The sequence below is a fragment of the Ornithodoros turicata genome, chromosome 3, assembly GCF_037126465.1.
Source record: "Ornithodoros turicata isolate Travis chromosome 3, ASM3712646v1, whole genome shotgun sequence".
NCBI classification, from domain to species: Eukaryota; Metazoa; Arthropoda; class Arachnida; order Ixodida; family Argasidae; genus Ornithodoros; species Ornithodoros turicata.
Window position 1 is genome coordinate 15,742,128 of NC_088203.1, and position 22,070 is coordinate 15,764,197.

At 50.2% G+C, this 22,070-nt stretch overlaps 1 protein-coding gene across 3 annotated transcripts in view; it reads right to left on the reverse strand.

Annotated features, from left to right (window-relative positions):
• Positions 1 to 19,777, reverse strand: part of LOC135388198 (uncharacterized) — a 113,859-nt gene extending 94,082 nt beyond the window's left edge. For all 3 annotated transcript variants that reach the window (XM_064617589.1, XM_064617588.1, XM_064617590.1), the window contains exons 1-36: positions 19,708 to 19,777; positions 19,576 to 19,612; positions 19,478 to 19,519; positions 19,247 to 19,392; positions 19,135 to 19,191; positions 15,667 to 15,732; positions 15,551 to 15,604; positions 15,448 to 15,486; positions 15,258 to 15,392; positions 14,845 to 15,187; positions 13,434 to 13,551; positions 13,224 to 13,376; positions 13,042 to 13,161; positions 12,315 to 12,492; positions 12,234 to 12,260; positions 10,001 to 10,048; positions 9,795 to 9,932; positions 9,541 to 9,737; positions 9,364 to 9,476; positions 9,123 to 9,240; positions 8,917 to 9,066; positions 8,349 to 8,462; positions 8,171 to 8,288; positions 7,492 to 7,536; positions 7,400 to 7,432; positions 7,209 to 7,343; positions 5,150 to 5,373; positions 4,880 to 4,989; positions 4,711 to 4,819; positions 4,513 to 4,650; positions 3,646 to 3,762; positions 3,460 to 3,586; positions 3,345 to 3,407; positions 3,248 to 3,280; positions 3,145 to 3,189; positions 3,033 to 3,074 (exon numbers count right to left, since the gene is read on the reverse strand). In XM_064617589.1, coding sequence (XP_064473659.1) covers positions 3,033 to 3,074; positions 3,145 to 3,189; positions 3,248 to 3,280; positions 3,345 to 3,407; positions 3,460 to 3,586; positions 3,646 to 3,762; positions 4,513 to 4,650; positions 4,711 to 4,819; positions 4,880 to 4,989; positions 5,150 to 5,373; positions 7,209 to 7,343; positions 7,400 to 7,432; positions 7,492 to 7,536; positions 8,171 to 8,288; positions 8,349 to 8,462; positions 8,917 to 9,066; positions 9,123 to 9,240; positions 9,364 to 9,476; positions 9,541 to 9,737; positions 9,795 to 9,932; positions 10,001 to 10,048; positions 12,234 to 12,260; positions 12,315 to 12,492; positions 13,042 to 13,161; positions 13,224 to 13,376; positions 13,434 to 13,551; positions 14,845 to 15,187; positions 15,258 to 15,392; positions 15,448 to 15,486; positions 15,551 to 15,604; positions 15,667 to 15,732; positions 19,135 to 19,191; positions 19,247 to 19,392; positions 19,478 to 19,515 — 3,691 coding nt within the window. In that variant the 5' untranslated portion in view covers positions 19,516 to 19,519; positions 19,576 to 19,612; positions 19,708 to 19,777. The remainder of the gene's footprint in view (positions 1 to 3,032; positions 3,075 to 3,144; positions 3,190 to 3,247; positions 3,281 to 3,344; positions 3,408 to 3,459; positions 3,587 to 3,645; positions 3,763 to 4,512; positions 4,651 to 4,710; positions 4,820 to 4,879; positions 4,990 to 5,149; positions 5,374 to 7,208; positions 7,344 to 7,399; positions 7,433 to 7,491; positions 7,537 to 8,170; positions 8,289 to 8,348; positions 8,463 to 8,916; positions 9,067 to 9,122; positions 9,241 to 9,363; positions 9,477 to 9,540; positions 9,738 to 9,794; positions 9,933 to 10,000; positions 10,049 to 12,233; positions 12,261 to 12,314; positions 12,493 to 13,041; positions 13,162 to 13,223; positions 13,377 to 13,433; positions 13,552 to 14,844; positions 15,188 to 15,257; positions 15,393 to 15,447; positions 15,487 to 15,550; positions 15,605 to 15,666; positions 15,733 to 19,134; positions 19,192 to 19,246; positions 19,393 to 19,477; positions 19,520 to 19,575; positions 19,613 to 19,707) is intronic.
• Between the last annotated feature and the right edge of the window lie 2,293 nt (positions 19,778 to 22,070).

A 22,070-nucleotide genomic window follows, 5' to 3' on the forward strand; every position in this document is an offset into this window, starting at 1 on the left:
GGCTTCGCCGCTGCACATGGTGCCAAAGAAGACCGGGGACTGGCGCCCGTGCGGCGACTATCGCGCATTGAACAAAGCAACCATCCCCGACCGCTATCCCATCCCGCACATCTTGGACTTCTCAGCTCATCTGGAAGGCGCCACCACGTTCTCGAAAATAGATCCCGTCCGCGCTTACCATCAGATTCCTATGGCAGAGGAGGATATACCAAAAACCGCCATTACGACCCCATTTGGCCTGTTTGAGTTCCTTCGAATGCCCTTTGGCTTGCGGAACGCTGCCCAGACTTTTCAGAGGTTCATCGACAACATCATTCGCGGATTACCATTTGTCTACGCGTACATGGATGACCTCCTCGTCGCAAGCCGCTCCCCAACAGAGCACGAACATCATCTTCGGGCACTCTTTACCCGCTTACAACAGAGCGGCATCATTATCAACGCCGCTAAGAGCGAATTCGGAGTCGGAGAACTCGACTTCCTTGGCCACCATGTCAACAGCCAGGGCATCATGCCTTTACCATCCCGAGTCGCTGCCATTCAAGACTTCCCGCAGCCCGTTTCCGTGAACAAACTACGACAATTCTTGGGGCTGGTGAATTTTTATAGGCGCTTTGTGCCATCATGCGCAGCCAAACTGAGTCCTCTCGAGGCTCTGCTCTGCACCAAGCGCTCGAAACACTCTGTGCTGGTTTGGACCCCTGAAGCGGCAGCTGCCTTCCAGGCAATCAAACAGGCAATCGCTTCGTCGTCCCTTCTATTCCATCCTCAACACGACGCCCCAACGTCCATCATGGTCGATGCATCCAGCACAGCTGTCGGCGCCGTCCTCCAACAACGTATCTCTGGCGCTTGGCGCCCTCTAGCATTCTTTTCACGCAAGATGAAGCCCCAGGAGACTCGCTACAGTGCCTTCGGTCGCGAGCTCCTGGCCATATATCTCACCGTCAAGCACTTTCGCCATTTCTTGGAGGGCCGACAATTCACTGCATTCACCGATCATAAGCCCCTCGTCTACGCATTTTCTTCATGCAGCACAAGCTACACCCCTCGTGAGACCCGCCACCTCGCATTCATCTCGGAGTTCACCACAGACGTTCAGCACATCAGTGGTGCAGATAATGTGGTGGCGGACGCTCTCAGTCGCGTCAGCTTCATTGGGACATCCTGTCAGTCTTCGCTCCTCGACGCACTGGCTCAGGCCCAATCATCCGATCAAGAACTCGCATCTTTCAGAAGTGACCCTTCGTCTTCCTTAACCATAGACGATGTCGACCTGCCAGGCGCTACACAGCCTGTCGCGTGCGACACGTCACAAGGTCGACCCCGCCCATTTGTTCCGGCGGCACTTCGACGAGAAGTCTTCTCGACCTATCATTCATTGTCCCATCCTGGCATACGCGCAACTCAAGAACTCATTTCTCGGCGCTACGTCTGGCCCTTCATGAACAAGGACATCAAGCGCTGGGTTCAAGCCTGCATTCCGTGTCAGCGGACTAAGGTTCACAGGCACACCCGCCTCCATCCTTCTCAGTTTCCCGCGCCAGACAGCCGCTTCGCTCACATCCACATCGACTTGGTGGGACCACTCCCAATATCATCCGGCTATCGTTACATCTTCACCATCATTGACCGCTTCACCCGTTGGCCCGAGGCTGTACCGGTACCCGACGCCACTGCATCCACAGTTGCAGCCACCCTCTTGAACACCTGGGTGTCGCGCTTCGGTGTACCGTCTATCATCACGTCAGACCGAGGTCCCCAGTTCGAGTCCGCCCTCTTCTCTAGACTCGTCAACACACTGGGCTGCAAGCGGATTCGAACGACTGCCTACCACCCGGCGTCAAACGGCCTCGTGGAGCGCTTCCACCGACAGCTCAAGGTTGCCCTCCGGGCTGCGCCCGAAACACCCTGGCCAGAAGTCATACCGCTCGCGCTCCTGGGGATCCGCTCCACCTTCAAACCTGACATAGGCTGCGCCGTCGCCGAGCTGGTATACGGCACGTCCCTACGCCTCCCCGGAGATCTCATTTGCCCGTTGCCAGGCAGCACTGCTCTCTCACCAGCTGACTACGTTTCGCGGCTCCGCCGTACTATGGCCGCCCTTCGTCCAGCAACATCTCGGCCCTCGCGTGTGTCCTCGGCCTTCCAGCATCCCGACCTCGCCTCCTGCACACACGTCTTTGTGCGCTGTGACGCTGTACGGAAGCCCCTGCAACCGCCCTACACAGGCCCTCACCTCGTGCTGCGCCGTTCACCCAACTTTTACACCATTCAGCTCAACGGCCGCGAGGACACTGTTGCCTTAGAACGGCTTAAACCGGCATACGTCGACGCTGTACCACCGTTGCCGCCCTCCTTCTCCGTGGAGCTACTCTACGACTCACCCTCCACGGCAAGCTGTCCGTTCACTACTCCAACTACTCTTCCCCCACCGTCGCCTCCTCGGCTGTCTACCCGACTCAGACCGCCCCGACAAGTCACTTGGGCTCCCAAGCTCGTTTCTGTTCGCCAGCTTCCAGCGCTTGGCTAGGGGGAGGCCCTGTGGCGGCATTGCCAGCGCCATCACATCAAGGCGCGAACAATAAATAGCCTTGCCTCGCTCAGCCCGAGCTCTCGCTCTGACCTGGCAATTCCACCGCCATGTTGTTGTCTGGTCTCGTTAGTCTTCAGTAGCACTACAAGCTCTTCCATCGTTCCTTCCAATGTTAGGATACCCTTTGCATTGTTTCCGCGATATCTTGATGACTCGTGCTTTCCTCCTCGTTCTACCCCGCCGCCATTTCGCTCGCTAAAGTCGCTCGTGTAGACACCCGGATGTCCTTTGACCTCTAGTAGTACCGCGCAGAAGGCTTCAGAATATTACGAACTCCTTACTAAGAAAGGTAGAATAATAATAATGCGGGGCGTTACGTCGCGAGACAACTATGATCATTAAGAAAAGAAAATCCAGCGAACCGGTAAGGAAAAGTTAAGGGAAGGGTCAGGACGACAGGCTTGCCCTGAGGGTTTTCGTTCAACAAAGTACTTACTAATCCTGCCTTGATTCGTACGCTGGTACGCCACTGGACGCTCTGCAAAAAAAAAACGGTTGAGTAGCCGCGAGTTTTGAAATACTGCGAGAGAACCTTTGGAAATACTTACCCCTGCTCGGAGGTTGAGTGTTGCCACGATGAAGTGGTGGAGAACCTGCAATACCCACCGCTATAGAACATCAACAGCAGGTGGATGCTTTTTGCGATCTTACCTACAAGCTCCGCAGAAATGATTGAAGCTCTACCTGCAAAAGGCCTTACTGAGATATCAGACATGTCACTTCGCATGATACTGACACAGGTACTCACCTTCGGTCATTCGAGGAAGTTGTTGGTACACAGGGTTAATGCCGGCTTCAGCCTTGACGTACCCTAAACAAAACAAATTAGCTTTCCATTGTATCAGAGCCAGGATGTGACATACTCTCTGCAATGGCTGAGATTCGGGAAAATCTCCTTTTATGAGCTTCGCAAGCTGGGGTAGCATCCTCGAGGTCAACATTGAAGGCTGCCACACAGGCGCCTGGGTGCTGAGCGAGTGCGCGTTCTACCTGAACGTAAGATCAAATTCGCGTCCATCTGTTTTGCAGAGATAGATTACACGAAATACCTTCTGTCCGAGCAGCTCGACGGATTCAAAAGATTGCCAGACAGGGCCCTTTTCTCGAACAGCTGAGAAGGACTCCGATATCTCGTCGTTACTCTTCCATCCACTCTCATTGCACGTCTATAAAAGAAGCCGATGAGGTGCAGGATGCCATTTGGTATTGGGGACCAAACTACAGAGCGAAGTATGCAAAATTCACTCTCTGGTTTCGTTATGCGATCGTTGTGTAGTTACTGTGCACCATTACACAAGTCAGTAATGGTTGGTTCGGTATACAACGTCCTGTCGCCGCCCGCAGTGGACATCAGTGGCTTGTGAAGGGTGTAGAGGGTTTAGCCAAGATATGCTTGCCTGTACACCAGTGGCTCACGATTACATAAGTACGTGATAAAGGGCTTACACCGGAAAAGTCATCGTTCGCATCTTGTGGTGCTACTCCAATTACAGTTCTGGCCCGCTGCGTATTGTACGCACAGCAGCCTGTCCGTAGCTTTATGGTAGAACGTTTAGCTTCAGTACCAAAAATGACTGCACTCTTTTTTTTTATGCCAGACAGGGGGTCACGCGACGTTGGAAAAATTCACTCTTCCGTGACACTGCATTGTGCATTGAAGTATCGTGTTCCTACTAGTCAGCAATAGGCTTGCACCTATGGTGCATTTACAGTGCGCATAACAGTCTTATTACACCATTCCCCCAGCAGCATTCACACTACCATTCGGACACTACCAGGTGACGTCGAACACAAACAGGAAACCGGTAGAATGTCCACCTGTTACCTGTGACATTCCAAATTTACGTAACCTGTTTTCACAGGTAAACACAATATTTCCTAAAACCAAACCACAGCCGGCAGCCTTCCTACTGCACCTCTGAGTACTTCCGGGAAGAAATTCTCTGACAGTCGCGGATGTCGCCGTTCAGCCTCTCGAATTCTAGCACGGCCATGTTAAAGGAGATGCATGTGTGCGGTAGCCCCAGGTCTTTCATCCAATCCAGAGCGGTTGCCTAAAACAGCAAAAGCTAGAAGTCTGGGGCGCGTTGTCTCAGAGCTGTGGACGCGCCTACCAATGGAACAAGGTTGCCTTCCTTGTACTCGTACACGGAAGGGTAGGACACCTGGCAGTACCCTCGACCACTCCTGTAGTGGGTCTGAAATATTGTGATGTCTGCGAACCTGAAAGAATCAACAGCTGATGCATGATTGACTGGCAGGCTCCTGTGTCCCTACGCTCACCTTATCGTGTTCAGCAAACGCTTTGTCATGGTCCGCGTTGGCAGCGATCCATCCAGCACTTCCAATCCTAGGATAAGGATCAGGTCATGAGATAAAGTCTTCCTTAGGATCTGTAATTGGAATGAACAACTTTCAGATCATTTTCAATTTCTGCGGTGTTGCCGTCCACTTTGGGCGAACTGCTGCCGTTGTCGCCCGTTTTTACTTTTTAGTCTAGTAGCATGCTTAATATACCATCCGTGATACAGCATGAGTGTACGATTAGCATACCGATAGTGCAGGAGCGAGCGAAGCTATGGTCTTCGACGTGCGGTTGAAGTCGAGAATGGCCACCCCGTCGACGTGCATTCGGCGAGACGAGACTGCAATGTTTGCGGCTATTTCTTCGAGCTCGGCTGGCTCATCACCCAGCACGCTGTTGAGGAAGATCTCGCCGCCCAGATCTAACACATGTTTTATGTTGGGCCACTCTGCTATAAGACCTAGGGAAGATTCTGAAGAAAAATGCTGACCTAGTCATATCCGAGTGAGCTTTCACGTTCTTGCGTACTGTGAAATGTGTTAAAGGGACTGTAGCACCCATCCCGGTCGATTCGGAACTATAGTGCCGTTTTACTGCTTATTCATCACCGGCAACGCCGCCGAACATCCGACGCGAAGGAGCGAAGCGCCCTCTGGTGCGGACATGTCCAATGAGAAAGCAGCCGGAGGCGTAGAACTCTTAATGAGTATACTACTAGAAGCAAACCTCTGAAAGCTGGAGGTACGGGCGAGGGGAGCGTCATATTGTGAATGAGCCTGCATTGCCGCGACAGCGCTCGGCTGCGCCGTTAAGCTTAGCGTATAGCATAACGTACATACACAGCATATATGTACTAACTATTAGAAAACATGGCCTGCGCTGAAAGATGAAACACGTAAACGGTACACACACCAAACGCCCATGTACAATACGCATAACAGTTGCTTGGGGAGTCGAGAAGGTATAGGTACCGCACGCAAAGAAAGAATCCGGTAAACATGCGTCAAACGTAACGCAAAATAGGATTTTGGAGCAGTAACACACAGCTCTAATCCATTATTGAAACCCTAAGATTGGGGGGGGGGGGGAGAACAGACACGAAGAAACACGGACACCACACCACACGACACGACACGACACGGACACCACGTGGGGCGCAGTCACCACGTTGGCCTACACCACCCCACACTGCCACCGCCGCTGCCTCGACCAGCCTTGGCTACGAGCCTGGATAGGAGAGGACAGTGACAAAATCCGTAGCCAACGGAGGAGGAGGAGTGTCGTAGGGAGGAACCCGAGAGGTCTGCCTGCCTGATTAGGCGGCATGTTTCTCGGGAAGGGAAAGGTGGTGGAGAGGAGGAGAGGAAAGGGTGAAGCGGGAGGATAGCTGCGTCCATGGGCCGACTTCAGGGGAACTGTGCCGGCATACGCCTATTACACATCTGAGGGAAACCCAGGAAAAACCCCAGACGGCACAGCCGGCCCGCGGATTCGAACCGCGGACCTCCCAGTCTCCAAGCGCACGCGTTACCGCTGCGCCACCGGAGCTGGTCCGTAGCCAACGGAAGCAGCGGAGCAAGCATTGCCAACAGTTTTCGGAATTCCGTCTGTTTCCATGCGCTAAAAATACGCGACGTTCCCTCGTCTGATTCAATATGGCTCCTTCCATGCGCAAACATTGGGAGAAGGAAGAGCTCGGTCAAGTCCTTTGCTCTCCTCTAATTCTCTTCCCCGCATTTCCTTCTGTCCTCTCTCCGTAAGATTTCAATCGTCGGAGGGCCTTTTGCGACCGGCGGCTGGGCGGGTGGGTGGGTGGCTGGGCGGGTTAAGGCACCCGCAGGTCACGGAGAGCCTATGATCGGCCTGTCCAATGTTATTTCTGGGCAGTGGGTTGGCGTCGGATGTCTTCGTACAACCAGAGCGTTACACTGTGTTCCACGTGACATGGTCGCGTCTGAACTCACACTCGTAATCCGGAGTAGTTACCGATGACTTTTCACTTAGTATGTTATGGTGCGAACACGAAGCAGACGAGCTCGCAGGCAATCGCCTGCGCTGCGCTCCCATTCGTGTGCATGACTTGCGTCCTCATGATGTCACTATCGCTGGGGCTTCCTTAGCTGCAGAGGGAGCGCGAATATTTAAAACTCGTTTATTTAATATGTAATCTGCTTTCGGAAGAGAAACATGGCCAGTAGACTGTGAAATCATGCCGAATGTTATCGTGTCGGTCTCATACCCAACTTTCCGGATGCAATAGTTAAGTACAGCGAAAGCACACGAGTGTGGCGGCAGAGCAAGAGGTACCTTTGATGTGGATAGTTCCAGCGAGAATGTCGTACCATACTTCTCTGTGTACGACATGTGTGCACTCGGCTTGTGGAACGACAGGCACCCCATGAGTTACCCGCGATAAAACGCACACCAGCGGTTTAGAGGCCGCTGCAAAAAATATCAGCTGCATGCGTTGATCGCCTTTCGATGAGGAGTGATCTCACCTCTTGATGAATCTCCATGCACAGACACTGGTTCTGCGCAGCACACACAACGGACTAAATACAAGATAGAGTCATTATCGGACAGCGCTTACCATCGTACTCCCGGAGTGTTGGCGAAGCGGGGTAAATCGTTCGATCTGGAATTGACAGTATCTAAAAATGAGGCGCGGCCACGTGGTATGACTTTGGTGGCAAAACGCCACGCACCTTGCCTCAACAAACATATGGCTTCCCATTTCTGTGCACGCGGTCGTGTCCAGCTTCTCCTTACACAGTTAACCAAAGAACTCGCTGCCATTACAAAAATAAAAACGCCGAAACGGCTTTAACTGAGGCAGAACTGCAGTTAATCATCCGAAGTAATGTATCAGATATCTGGACACGCTGGATGTTCTCCGCGTATTCCGATCCGTGCACTCGCCCCAGTCCAGTGGCGGGCGTAGCCAGAGGGGTGGTCTTGGGGGAGCAAATTAGAAGCGCTCTCAGGTTGGTTGGGCCGAGGAATAAACGAGGCGAATAAATAGAGCATGTCTGTAGTTGATTCAGCGCCTCTGTTGCAAAACCGGGTGAAAAGATGGTGAAGCGTGCGCGAGGCTCGGACATCATCCGCGTGAGATAAGAGGGGCTTTGAACATCATCTCTGTCACCATCACCCCAATAAACAGTCTCGTACGGCTGGACTTCCTCAATGGCTCTATAGAACCTCACTCGTTATTGAAGCAGGAAGTAGTCTAAAGAGAGGATCGGAAAGACGTCTTCAGCTGTTCTTACCCAGCGCTGCTCGAATAGCAGGAAGTCTCTGGTCCTTGCACAGCCCGACTACGTCGTCGAAGTCGTAGTTGAACGCCACGACGCACGCTTTTGGATAATCTGCTATGGCCGACTCTACCTGTAAAGAGAGCGCTGCTTTCATGCTTCCAGCGGTAATTGTAACCGCGCGGTAACTTGCCTTCCGCCGCAGAGAGTTTGCAGTGTCGAATGTCTCTAGCTCCGCTTCCTTACGTCGCATAAGACTATCGGTGGCGACATCGTATACTGTACTCCATCCTGTTCCGGAGCACACCTACAAAGGGTTTCACCTGATCGTAGGCGATCGTTTCGCGTACGCCACGCATTCAGCATCAGATGAAGCAAAGACACGTATTAGCATACAGGGCTCCTGTCATCAAGCTCTTCCCGTGAACGTTCTCGACCCAAAAGTCAGAAAGCTATAGTCTGCGCCTGTGTCACCCTACAGAGACAGCCGAAATGTCATAGCAACTGACAAGACGAGGCGTACAATTTATTCTGGTAATATTTGTTATTTTGTACTTTGAGTTCATTGTGCTTTTCGATCCTAACGAATGCAATGCTGAAGAACAAGCAGCCGCCGATTCTAGCCGGAATCATGCGATACGCGCCCGCAAAACCTTCTAGGGTACGGATGCTATTCCTGAAACATACACCTTGTGGAGTGCGCAAAGCTGATAGCGTACGATCCACGCTTTGGTTTTCAGGACACGGTTTTTGATACTCACTTTCGAATACTCTAGCTGTTCCTCAGAGTCGCAGATGCCAAGTGGCGTCCTGGCAGCATAACGAAACACGCGCAGGTCGACAGAAAAACACAGGAATGGTACATCCACGCTAGTGGATGCGATGAACTTTAACCATGACAAGGCAGTTTCCTGTACAATGAGAGTGCTTATTCCATGGTATTCACAACAGCGGCACATCAACATACCACAGCAACGATGGGAATACAAGAATTCAGACTCTGCTTGTACACGGATGTGTGCACAGCTCGACAGACGTCGGAGCTTCCAGGATAGTGGCTATTCACTACAAGGATGTCCACATTCCTGCAGAGAAAGAGGACGGTTTAACGCAACTTTCGTTCTGAACTGATGTCTTGGGCTGAAGCTATGTTATCTGCGTTACCATAGTAAGAGAAGTTCCGGTAGGCAGGCCACTTTGACTCTTACTTTGACACATCACGCAGCGTCTTATCAACGATTCTTGGCTGAGCGATATACCCGGATAACTGCAAACTGAGCAGCAGACAGAGATCGCTTGCCTTCAGCACACTATGCAGGGTCTGAAATACCAATCGCAACATATAAATGGCCTTGCAAAGCGTTCGCTTGCTTCAGCTGTCTTACCTGGAGCTTCAGATTGAGTTTGTCAAGCTGTGGTGCAGTTTGACTGACGTAAAGGAAAGCCAGTCCATCGAGTTGCGTACCCCTGAGCAACACAGCGGTAGATTCTGCAAGTTTCTCAGCATTTGTGTGCAGGAGAACATCCTCGTGCTGAGCGACCAGTACCTTAACGTCCCGCCCCTTTAGACGCTGGTAAACGTCTGGAACAACAGTTCTGGAACCCAAGCTGCTCACGGCTTTCACAACGATACACTCACCTGACGACACATGTCGCATGGCGTCGGCTGTAGGATATCGTCGCAGAGAAAGCACGATGTGCGTGCAATGCTGCTTAGTAAAATTACGAGGCACGGTGATTCGGTCGGACAGCACACATACCAACGGGCGCGCTGACTCTGCACAACCATGGCGCACACAGTCATACATCGCATGTCGCATTAACCGCGTGCACATAGAGACGCACCTTTTCCACGGGCCATACAGCGTCGACGACGTTCACTGTCGGTGCTGCCTGCAAGTGATATCACAGAATTTGGTGAAATGAAACTGTTACTCCGACCCCAGCTGCACATCCTTTCCGAGGGGGAGACCAGGGTGCTGTCTTCTTTTCTTTTTCTTTTTTTTTTTTTGTATTTTACTAATGACAATGATAATTTGTGACGTTGCGTCGTGAGACAACTGATCATGAGCGACGCCACAGTGATCGGTCTGTGGATTAATTTTGTCCGCCGAAGTGTTATCTAACGTGCACCGAAAGCTCAGCGCACGGCACACAGCCTGGCACCAAATTGCTGGCGTCGTTCCCTCCTCTTGTGGAAAGCCTGAGTCTGGGCAACAACTAGAGGGACGGGACATACATACGACTCTGTGGCGGTCCTTGGACGACGACGATGTCACCCCGCTAAATGTACACGCGCTACCAGCAGCAGCTTCAGTTCTACCGGCACCGTCCTATAGTGTGAGGCCACCTATATATGTATGCTGGGATCTTCCATCAGTGCCGGTCAGGGCTCATGTAGAGGAACACCACCTCGCCTACATTTGGTGACCCGTCCTTCTACCCAGATTTTGCACAAGCTTTGATGGCATGTTGCCGAGCATAAAACCCTATGCCTCAAAATTATCGACTCCTATCAGACACCTTCGGCTCCTTCAAACCGGCTCATTCGGCACATTTCTCGACGGCTTCCTGAATTCGGTAAGAGAACCTCTGTACTATTGATGCAATTGCGAAGCACATCCCTCCGGCACTTCACTGCTTCGTCAACTTCACATTCCATGCACCCGACCTCCAGGAGACAAGGTGCAACTCCTCTCCCTGCCGGCCGCAACATTAGAGCCTCGAGCTCGCCTACCGATTACGTTGCGGCAGCCGACGCCACGGCAGGATTCCTGCAGCCGGTGTCTCGGCACTCATCATCCCTGGGACTCTCAGAGCTCTCGCTCTCGTGCCGGTTGCGGCACTCCAGACCACGTCTTCGACCGCGCCAACGCATTTTCGTCGCCCATTTCATCACTCTCAAGCACACTGTCAAGCACTTTGTGACGTGTCGCCAATGAATGCCGTACTGTACGTCCTCAATAGCTCCATGTCGTCCTTCCCTCGTCCTTCCTCCCCCTCCTGCGGTACGATGCGTCTTCATTGTCTTCAGTGTTATCGCTGCCCCGCGTCTGAAGTGGGGGGGGGGGGTGACTGATGTGGCGGTTCGTGGACAACGGCGATGTCACCTCGCTACAGACACGCGCTGCCAGCAGCAGCTTTGGTTCTACCGCACCGTCCTAGAGTAAGACCATGAACATCTGCCCGCTGGGATTTTCCATCACCGCGGGTCAGGACTCGTGTGGGGGAACAGCATCTCCGCAACTCAATAAATCGTGTGTTTGTCTTGTCTCTTTAGTTGGTACCCAGACTCAGCCTTTTCACATCATGGAGTTTGTCCACCGGTTTGTTGGCATCTATGCCACACTCTCTGGAGTATTTTGTATTTTACGTGCTATCTAGCGCGCGCATAATCTGCCTTTCCCAGAATGTATTCACTTTTGTGCCTCTCCCCACACTCGCGCATATGAAGGAAACAATCGTGCTGTTACTCTCAGCTGAAATCTACTATAACTTCTATTTCACTATGACCGTCTGTGCCGCGATGATTGATCATCATCAATAAAATATGATAATTAATTGTCATTAAGCCAATTATTGTACTCCCACTGAGCAGCGTGATGAACAAAGCGTTGGTTTAGACGAAGCTCACGATGGGCACGGCTCGCTAGCCAAGACGTTACGCAGTTCCATCGGCTAGATCTTGAAAAGATGCGGAAGACGTATAGTCGAAAGTGCCTTTGCTCTTTAGTCGATTCGAGTTGGAGTTAGGAAAAAAAATATGGAGATTGTGACTCCTACAGAGCACTGGATCCGGCTACTCCAGAGCACTTGAAAACAATAATCAGTAAGTCAAATCAGCAAGTAAGTCAGTAAGCCTATTCTTTCTTCCATTCGTGGTAACTTGCTGCAGAAGCGGGACAAAACGCCGTTCCCCAGGCAGACCTGACGGACAACTCAGAAAGCGAAACCTGTCCAGTCCAAATCGGGACGTCTGGTGACTAACTTGAAAGGCACGTTGAGGCAGACAATCTAAACGTCAATATCAAAAGGAGCTATGGCGGCAGGTTTTGCATTCTTGTTACAATGAGCTTACCTATGGGCGAAGTCTCACTGGTTGTCTCTGTAAAGCAATGAAGTTCAGAGTTGCTAAGTGTATTCAACGACAATAACTCACCGGGTCCTGGAGAGTTTATATCAGAAAGGGGGACGTCGCTCGCCGTGAGCTTTTCTTGTGCTTGACGCATGAGTTCCAGGCGCCCAAAGGGTTTTCCACATTCGCCTTCGTAATCGTCCATGTCCACTTGATAAGCAGCGACGCACGAGAGCGGGAACACAGAGAGCGCACGTGATACCTTTAGAGTACAGAAGACTTCTATTGGAGCTTGCCCCTACACCACTATGAACATCATGTTTGTCAACCATTTTGCAACACAGAGGTGTCAATTGGTGTAGTCGAAGACTCTCCCAGCAAGAATGATTTTTGCATTTGCATCTACAACTTCCATCTATAGCACTATGGAAGTATAGAGCTAGGTCTCATGTTCAGTGATGCTAAAGCTAAGCATACTATAAGCGTGACTGAGATGCAGCATTGCTGGGTAGTAGCGAGGAGTGGTTGCTTCCTGACTTTGCCCCTCAAGAAAAAACAAAAAACGGGGTGTCATTTCTTTATGGTAGACGCAGGGAAATTAATTAGCACTGGCTGGAGTACCGATCACCTCATTATTACTATGTCAATGCGCATCATCCCGGTTGACATTAGTCAAACTTTTTTAGGTCTCACCGCGCAAACCCCAGCACCCACCGAAAAAGATCGATGTCTATGGCTCTGGCAGCACGGTCACACAACATAAAGTAATTTTGATGTCCTGATATGCCACCTATACTACCACCTGTAGTACCTTGGCTGCAAGGAAAGCAGACGCTTCGTGAGACTCTACTTGTCCGTTGCCAAGTCGTTTCTCCGCGAAAGCATCCACGTCAGCAGTAACGCCAGTAGTCCACTGGATGTCCTTACAGACCTGCGAGTGGCATTGCAATCCCTGTCCTCACTTCCCAACGCTACACCTCAGGCGTATCCCACCTTCATGTAACTGGTAAGCTGACTGGTCTTGCATGCTGCCAGGGGACTTCTAGCTCCTTTGAAGAGCAGCGCTGCCAGCGTCATCGAGAAACATGTGTTGACCTGTGACTTCTCGTCTAGAAGCATGCTGGCCATCCAGGACAAGGCGCGAGTCTGCGATCGGAAATTGCCTTCAGTGGAAGTTGAATCTACAAAATAGGATGCACTAACAATAGGTACGGATGGAGTATGACGGTCGTCAGAGTAGAAGACTGAAGGAAACGCCGTGCGACAGATCTTGTTCGGGACTACCTGGTAATGAGTCTCTAGAATAAGGTAGTCGAGGTGCCTGGGCGCAATATAAATTAGCCATGCAATTATCAGAAATTCACATACACATTTTGTCTAGGGGTCCATGAGACGGAGGTAACACAAGACACGTGCACCACGCACAACGACCGTCAATTTGTCTTGAGCTACCTCAACCCCTCGGATATGACACCTATAGAGAAAGCTAACATGAACCTGCTAGCGCATACTTATGCTCTCAACATATTTTGTGTACGTCATATTCGTTCTGCAACTGGGGTACTAAAATAAGTTCAAGAAATCCTCAAGCGTTAGATTAGATTCTGCAATTTCGCAAGAAGTGTGCATCAGCAATTGATTTTAGAAGCTACCCAAGCAGCACAATGTACTGAAAGTTAGGTGCAATAGGGGTGGCCGGTATGTGTCTTATCAATGCTCTTTAGTTTCACGAGTCTGCTCAAGGCCTTCCACCTACCCGTCCACCCCTATTGCACTCGACTTTCAGTGCATTGTGCTGCTTGGGGGAATTCTGTTCAAGGCATTCCACCTACTATTCCACCCCTATTGCACTCTACTTTCAGTACATTGTGCTGCTTGGGTACGTGCTACGCGCTTCTGCGCGTAGCAGGCAGAATGCAATCTAGACTACGAGAATGTAATCTAGAATGCAATCTAATCTGCGAGAATGCAACCTAGACATTATTTCAATTACTGTAAGCCGCAAACGCGTGCTTGCTGTCATACAGAACTGGCTTTTCTTGAAACGTGCATCCTGCACATGACGCCCAATGTTAAACAATATAGACGGATAGAAATACAGCGAACCCGTAAGAAAGTATGAAGGGAATTTCCTCAGCACGAGAGTCGCAGATATTTCGAACAGAGGCTGTTCTTCTTCAGTTCTGACAGTTCAGGGCAGTTGCAGAAGAACAGTCTCTGTGCGAAATATCGGCGGCCATTGTCTTGATGCAATTCCCTTCATACTGTTGAACAATAGTCACTTATAGCGAACCCCATTGGTTGATCTGGAGCGTGCATCCGAATCCGCACAACAGCCTGATGAAACTCGATGCGCGCACCTGACAAATTCACCGGGTTTGCCCAACACTCGCTGTTGCTACTGTGTAAGTTACGACAGTGCTCCGTTAAGTTTCAGGCCAAATCTTAAGTTTCCGGCAGGCCAAGACAGAGCTCCGTGGTGGAGCGACTTACCAGCGAAAACTACCGGCGAAACACGTGAATCCGCTGCAATTCTAGCAGTGGAACACGCGTTCTCCGCCTAACATCAGACGTCGCTCTAAATTGAGCAATGGAATTCGCCATTGACACTTACTCTCCAACGGCAGCGAGCCTTCGAGCAACCAGCACAGGGTTTGTATCCCAGTCCTGCACTGTTACGCCGACGACAACCACAAGTTTGAGTGGTCCTAGAACACTTTTTAGAGAGCGCATCGTGGGCACGAGGGCGGCTTCAAGCGAAGCAGAATCCTCGATTTGACCGAGAAATGCAACACCGTTGAAACCGAATGAGGTGAGCCAGCGTGATAGCGCTTCTGTGAAGCGTCCTCGCTCTTCGGAGTTTCGAGCCAAGACTTGAAGAGTGCGTGGGACCATGTTCACTACAAACTGCATCCCGGAGCCTGCCTTGAGCGTTTGTAAGACGGCGAATGTGGCCTCTGGGATCAAAATCATAGATATTGGTCACAACAAGAGTATATCGTTACCAGAGATGACAAATAGTCCTACCGCAAACCGGAGTGAAGGTGGCGTTTCGGAGATCGTATTCCACATCGGAGTAGATGAGATGTGTGCAGTACTTCTTGGGAAATTGAAGCGGGTGTTTTGCTTCTGGAGACAGCACGCACAAAAGAGGTCTGGCTCCTACAAAGGCGGAAAGCACTGAAGCATGGACATGTTACTAAGAAGGACAGTATACCTTCAGGACGAAGGACCGAAAGCCGCGGTTTGGCCTCCACTGTAAAGAAATACAATGCCCCTAATGCTAAAAGCACGCAATAGTCGTGAATGATGATACTTACACAGTATTCTGTCGATGGCCGCTCTCGAAGCCTTGCTTTCTTCTTGGTGATATACTATTTCGGAAGGCAACCGTATGTTGGACCTTTCCTGTGTACAAGATCTAGCGCAGACTTACTTTGAACAGCGGGCTTTCGTAATGCAGCGGGTAGGCCAGTGGTGCTGCTAATATTCGTGATGTTTTCTATCAAAGAGAAAGCCAGGAGGAGTGTACGAATCTCTCGAAACCGAATCACTACGGACCTCTCAGGCGCGCTTTTCTCTCTCTCTCTCTTTTTCTCTTTTTTGTTTTATTTATTCAACCCGAGTAACTCGCGAGTCGGGTATGACATATCACGTCACCTTGGATAGCCACCCTTCCGCGGGAATTTTCGAACGGCTGGAGTTACTCTGCGCTGCAAGAAGGCGGACGTTGAAGTTCCCATTTGCGCCGAATTGTAATGTGTATTCAGGAAGAGGAATAGGAAGAAATATGTTTATGTTCTCTCTGGAGCTGGGGATGAAATCGGGTGTTATTAGCACTTAGGTGTTTTCGTTTGTTCTGTGTGTTAGTTGATTGCATGCTGCGCAGCAAGTAACAAACAGTGTTCAGTGAAATTTGCATGTTTCCTCGAGGGTGCAGTTCGTTATCGGGACCGCTGGTGAGTTAGTTAGTGAAAGCGTTTGAAATGTAAATACCGCATATGCGAGTGAAAGAGGGGCATATACGGAACTAAAGATATAATCATAAAATTGTGTGATCCTAAACCTTTTTTATATGTGTTCGAATAACACAACCAGAAGCACTTCTACAGCAGGAGAACCGCGACCTTACTGAGCCTAACGGATTTGGAGGTTGCCAGCTTGTGAAATGTAGGAAGCGTAAGGTTTGGTTAGGTTAACGCAATCCGGTGAGGTTAGTCTAGGTCAGGTCAGGGCACTATTTTTCTTTTCTGCCGAGATAGTCTCGCCGGCACCGGACTTAGCCGCCGAAGTGCCTTTGCCTCCTTGGCTAACATGGCAGATCACGTTGGAGAAATCGGCGATAAAGTTTAATTTTTATGTGTTTCACAAAACATATGACGCCCATTCTGTAACCAGCTGTGACAATTCTGTAGCCAGGTCATTTTCTTTCGTTAGAAAAAGTGAGTGGTCGAAACCTCTTTTGCACAGCCGGGACACAGCCGTTTTGTGGTCTCCCGATTGAAAATAAGCTGCCGAAAATGAGGTCACGCACGGAAATTGCCAACTGTGAACTTAGCCTAACCTGGATATAAAAAAAATTCAACTAATCTGATAACTAACTAACTAACATGCTGTGCCGGCGCGCCCGCCCTGCAATGCAGAACGGCCGTTAGAATGTGGTTTCCATTGCCTAAAACGACTCTTACACGACTAAAACGACGACAGATATCGAAGACTGGTGAAGCTAAGAGGTTAATCAGCAGTTTTTAGCACGGAATATCATCTTACGAAGCAATCGAGCACGATATTTGTTTCGAGGTCATGACTGTGAATCGCGACCGGGAATATCGAGGCCCACCCAAATAATCATACCCTATTGCACGGTGTATAACCCAACAATATTGCACGGTATTTGCTAACTAAATAGAACAAAGGCCCTATTTAATGCAGACGCGGGTACACTGTGCACGCTTTGAAAGTTATCTGCATTTCTGATTCAATCTTCTGTGCTGGTATAGTAATCCTCCAGTAAGTCACGGAAATAACACTGGAAAAGTTTTCTACACTAACTCTAGACGAAAGGCTTTCAGCAGACGACAAAGCCGCACGCGCGTGTGTACAGGGCGCGTTTTCTTATTCGCCTCTGGCATCTCCTAGTTACTTTATGTGGGCGAAAAGTAGCCTGAATAGGCCGGGGTAGCGGAAATGAGGTCATAACCCTGAGGCGAAAAATAGCCGGGGTTAAAGGACGATACACATGTACGACAAGATGACCCACACGTTCGTGTCACGACTTGTCCCATGCTGCATTCGTGGAGACATGGACGGCGACACTCCTACGACATATGTCGCTCTGAACCGCCGAGTTGCTACAACAGCGCGGCCAGAGATACATTCGCTCACACTCTCTCTAACATACCGAAATTTGCTCACATAATAAAACACAGTAAACGAGAAAAATTCATTCCTTATTTCATTTGTTTTTCAAGGCGCAACACGACGAAATCGGCCACTTGTTTTTTACAGAACGCACACTGTCCGCCATTTTTTCTCGGACCCACCTACATCTACCAGAGTGGCAGCATCATTGGCTGCTTGGTTCGTGACGTCACAACTACCGCACGACAGCTCGTCGACGGGAGCGGAGATATCCAAGCAGTTTTGTCACGCTGAGGCGTGTCGTAAAGAGCTGCTGCGACGATCTATTTTGCCAGAATCCGTCCCAGGATGCTTTGCGTTGCGACGCGTCGCACGACACGTCGCGCATTTCGTCGTACATGTGTCTATGCCTTAACCCTGGTAACAACCCTTCTCGACTCTGCTGCAAAGCAGGGCAAGCTAGGGCTGTGATGTCACACAAATGCGCGTGTGTCCTTGTCGTCTGCTACACACGACTGGGCCCTCTCTTGCTTTGTCATGACCGAGTTTTGAAAGCTTTCGTCTGGAGTCAGTCTTGGAAAATTTCCCAGTCCCAAGCAGCACAATGTACCAAAAGTCGCGTACAATGGGGTGGACGGGTAGGAGGTGGAAGGCCTTGAACAGACCCGTGAAACTAAAGAACATTGATAAGACACACACCATCCGCCCCTTTTGAACTCGACTTTCAGTACATTGTGCTGCTTGGGGTGTTATCTCTGTGACCTACCGAAAGATTACTACAAAGTTGGAAGGTTGGATCAGAATATGTGACCGGTACTTTCTAAGAATCATGAGAAAAGGGTCGACTTCCATGTCTACGCTCGCAGATGACGCACGCTATGGGTGGTGGAGGGGGATGTGCCGGGTCTCTAGAAATAGATTTAGAAAGCGGGAAAGCGCGGCTGTCAGAACCTGACTAATGCCTTTTAATGACCAATGTTTTTCTGTATGTATACACCTAATTTACCAACGAACCACGCACGTAATGTAACATTGAAGATAACGGCTGCGACAAGCAAACTTCAAGCGTGATTCACGTGCGTAAGCAGCGATTTTCAGCTGCAACTGAAAACTTAAAAAAAAAAATGTTAATTCAAAATGTCAAAAATTCATGTTTTTGATGTTGTGGGTTTCATATTCTTTCATGCACTCATATGTAGGAGAAGTACGCGTCATTACCGTCGCTGTGCCAATACCTGGCATTGTAGTCCTGGGAGTAGTCAGCCTTTCACACTAGTGCAACAGCCACCCATACTGCTTCAGAAGCGGCTGGGCAACCAATTTTAAACTCGCAGCAATCGTCACAAGAAGCGGATCCAGGATTTTTCTGAAAGGGTGGGGGCCCTGCCTTGGACAGCATGCTATTACACCGTAACGACATCTTAACATCCGAATCCGCCCCCCCCCCCCCTCCCAAATCCGCTCCTGGTATGTATTGCTTCGTCGCCGTGGATAGTAGCTGGTTGTTCTCGATCGCGTGACGACAGGTGCATAAAATCCTTACCAGCAGGGCTGCCCTTCTCAACATGCCGTACATAGGCGGGTGAAGAATTGCCGCGGGCTATGGGGAGACTTCGCATTTAATGAATCTCCAATAAAGTAGGCTTCCAACCCACCTTTAGTACCATTATGGCGCAGCTCTTCCTCACTGCTGGTGACCATGACGATGACAGCCACCAGTAGTATGCATCCTCCTATCAGGGTTAAGCGCCATGACCTGGGAGGTAGTCGGAATGGCGCGTCGGACTCTGGAGGGATGTTACTGCGCAGTGATTGACGAAGCGCGTTATAGTTATGTGCATGAACTGACCGTGTTGGTACACAAAAGGGCGCCTTGGTGTCACTACCTGTCTGTCGGCTTCTCGTCCTCACGGACCTCCGGCATAACGCTGTGGACATACAGCAACGTGAACACACTGGATAATTTACATTTCTAGGGACTTACCCTTCAGGGAGCTGTCCACTGCGTGAATGGCGCAATCCTGTAAAAAAATAGATTAACACTTTTAAATGTCCATCTTCACTAGCAACATAAATCACCTCCCGCACCGTACTGATACCGTAAATACATACATACCTCGCAGATCATCAATTTTGCCTGGGTGTTCTCGGATTCAGGAACGTCCAGGTGCTTACGGATGGTTCGCACGTGAATGAATGAGCTGTGCTCGCCCTCCGCCCAGTGTTAACCACTGATGTACCCGACGATTCGTGACAAATTTCGCAATCCGACGACCTCCGACGGCATGGCATGTAAGTGTCATCCTGTCCGCATTACTCTCGGTTAATATTTTTATTCTTGGTGGCCGTACCAGTCATTGTTCTTCGTGTTAGAAAAAAAGTCTTCCGGTTCGGCATTTGGGAGCACGGCACACGAACGAAGAGGAAGCTGTATTCGAGGCTGCACAGCATGTCGAAGCAACTGCAAACGCAACATAACACTACATACACACAAATGTTGTTGAGATGTGCATATAACCATTATGCAGTGCACATGTCTTGATCCATTGCCTCAATGGCCAAAGAACAACAGCAAATCTTAATGAAGTAGCGCGGACGGGAGTAGTAGTACAAGGTGCCGACAGAAATGCATTTATAAAATTCTGCCGGGGACCTCCTGAACGGGAAGACTCTCCAATGTATACGGCCGATATATGTATACACATATGCATACGGCGTATGCATATACAAAGGAAAACGCTCCAAACGAAGCTCCAAGCAGAGCGAAACAGCTGTCCCCGGCTGGGAGTGCACGACCAAATTATAAGCATATGCTCAATGTGCAGCCACAGAGCTTCGGCTATTTTTCCTTTGTATATGTACTCGCTGGCTTGCACTGCGGCCTCAACAGGTGGCGCCGTTACCGTGGAACACTGACGTCTCACCGAGACCCACTGTTAGCGCCGACACGAGATCGTTTCACTTCCCTGCGCCGGACTGACGAGCTCAAGTAGAGCGAGCGGCAACTAGAGCGAGTGCACGATCAAATGATAAACCGGTCTCTTCGATTTGGCCTACACCTCCGGCACTAGTTCAGGGCAGTGCCGATGTGGTGCAAGCGCGTGTGCCGCCGACTGAGACAGTACAAGTATAGGTTCAACACCAGGGCTCCCCGGTCGTTTCGAAAACAAAAAAGCCAGTGCAGGAGCAGGCTGGTCGTCTGCTGTCCGCACAGCGGGCACTGTAGTGTTGTTTGTGCTTGCTTTTCCTTTCATGTGTACTGTTTGTGTGTGTTGTGACTCATTATTTCATTCCCCGCATCACCTCCAGCAATAGTGTAGAGTATCGCCCCCGGCGAGGAATCTCCCCACCCAATCCCCCCACTCTCCACGTTGTGTGTGTTGTGCTTCATTCGCTTCAGTAGTCATTCGAATGAGTGTTTGTTAATGATCTGTACCTGTAAGCAGCGAGTGGACGACGTATGCATTCTACTTGCTTGCACGAAGGAAAGGGAAGATCTTAATCGTGTTCCCGGCTGGTCACGAGAATATTGTGGCAGGTACTACGAACACGAGGTCCTCCTGTTTTTCCTATACTTGGTCCTTCATCTCTCTATATTTTTATTAAAGAATGATTCTCAGCCGCTCCAAAGCCTGCGTCATTTGCCGCAGTGAAGACAAGCGTAATAATTAATGTTTTCCGTGTAACCGAGAATTCGAGTAAACCGTTCGGTTAGGTCGCAAGATATAAACGCATTATCCCACTGCGTTTATTGCGACCATGCAACTTCACTAACTGCTGCATCGCACACATGGCCACTGTCTTGCTGCAGGAAGGAACCCTTAGCGTAACAACATCCATGCCACCACCGCGGACCCGTGTCGTCAGCTCTATGTGCACTCGTACCTCGCTTCCTATCCAGCAATTGTGCAGGCCGGTCGTGCACTCGGGCAGAACTATAGTTGTGCACCATTACAAAACGAATACGAGAGTGCGGCTAGGCGCGCGTGACACTCTCAAAGCGAATACGAAGGTGCTGCACCGCCTGAACTAGTTCAGGGAGTGCAGCCAAATCGAAGATACCTATATGCTCAACGTTGCAGCCACAGAGCTTCGGCTATTTTCCCTGTGTATGTGTACTTGCCGGCCTGCATTGCGGCCTCCACAGGTGTCACTTCCCTACGCCGGGCCGACGAGCTCCAAGTAGAGCGACACAGCTGCCCTCGGCAGGGAGTGCACGATCAAGTTATACGTGCTCAACGTGCAGCCAAAGAGCTCTTGCTAATTTTCTTTTCCCCTATATATATATATTGAAGAAGGCGGAGCTTCCGCCGAAACGTAGACTTCCCCGGACCCTTAGTTTAAATGCCAGCTTAATAAATAACTTTCCCCCACTCCCTACTTCAGTCTCTGGTGTCTTTTTTCCCCTATCTATATACAACATCCTGGTCGTTCGAACCTCCATTTCGTAGTATATATATATATAGATACTCATGGAAC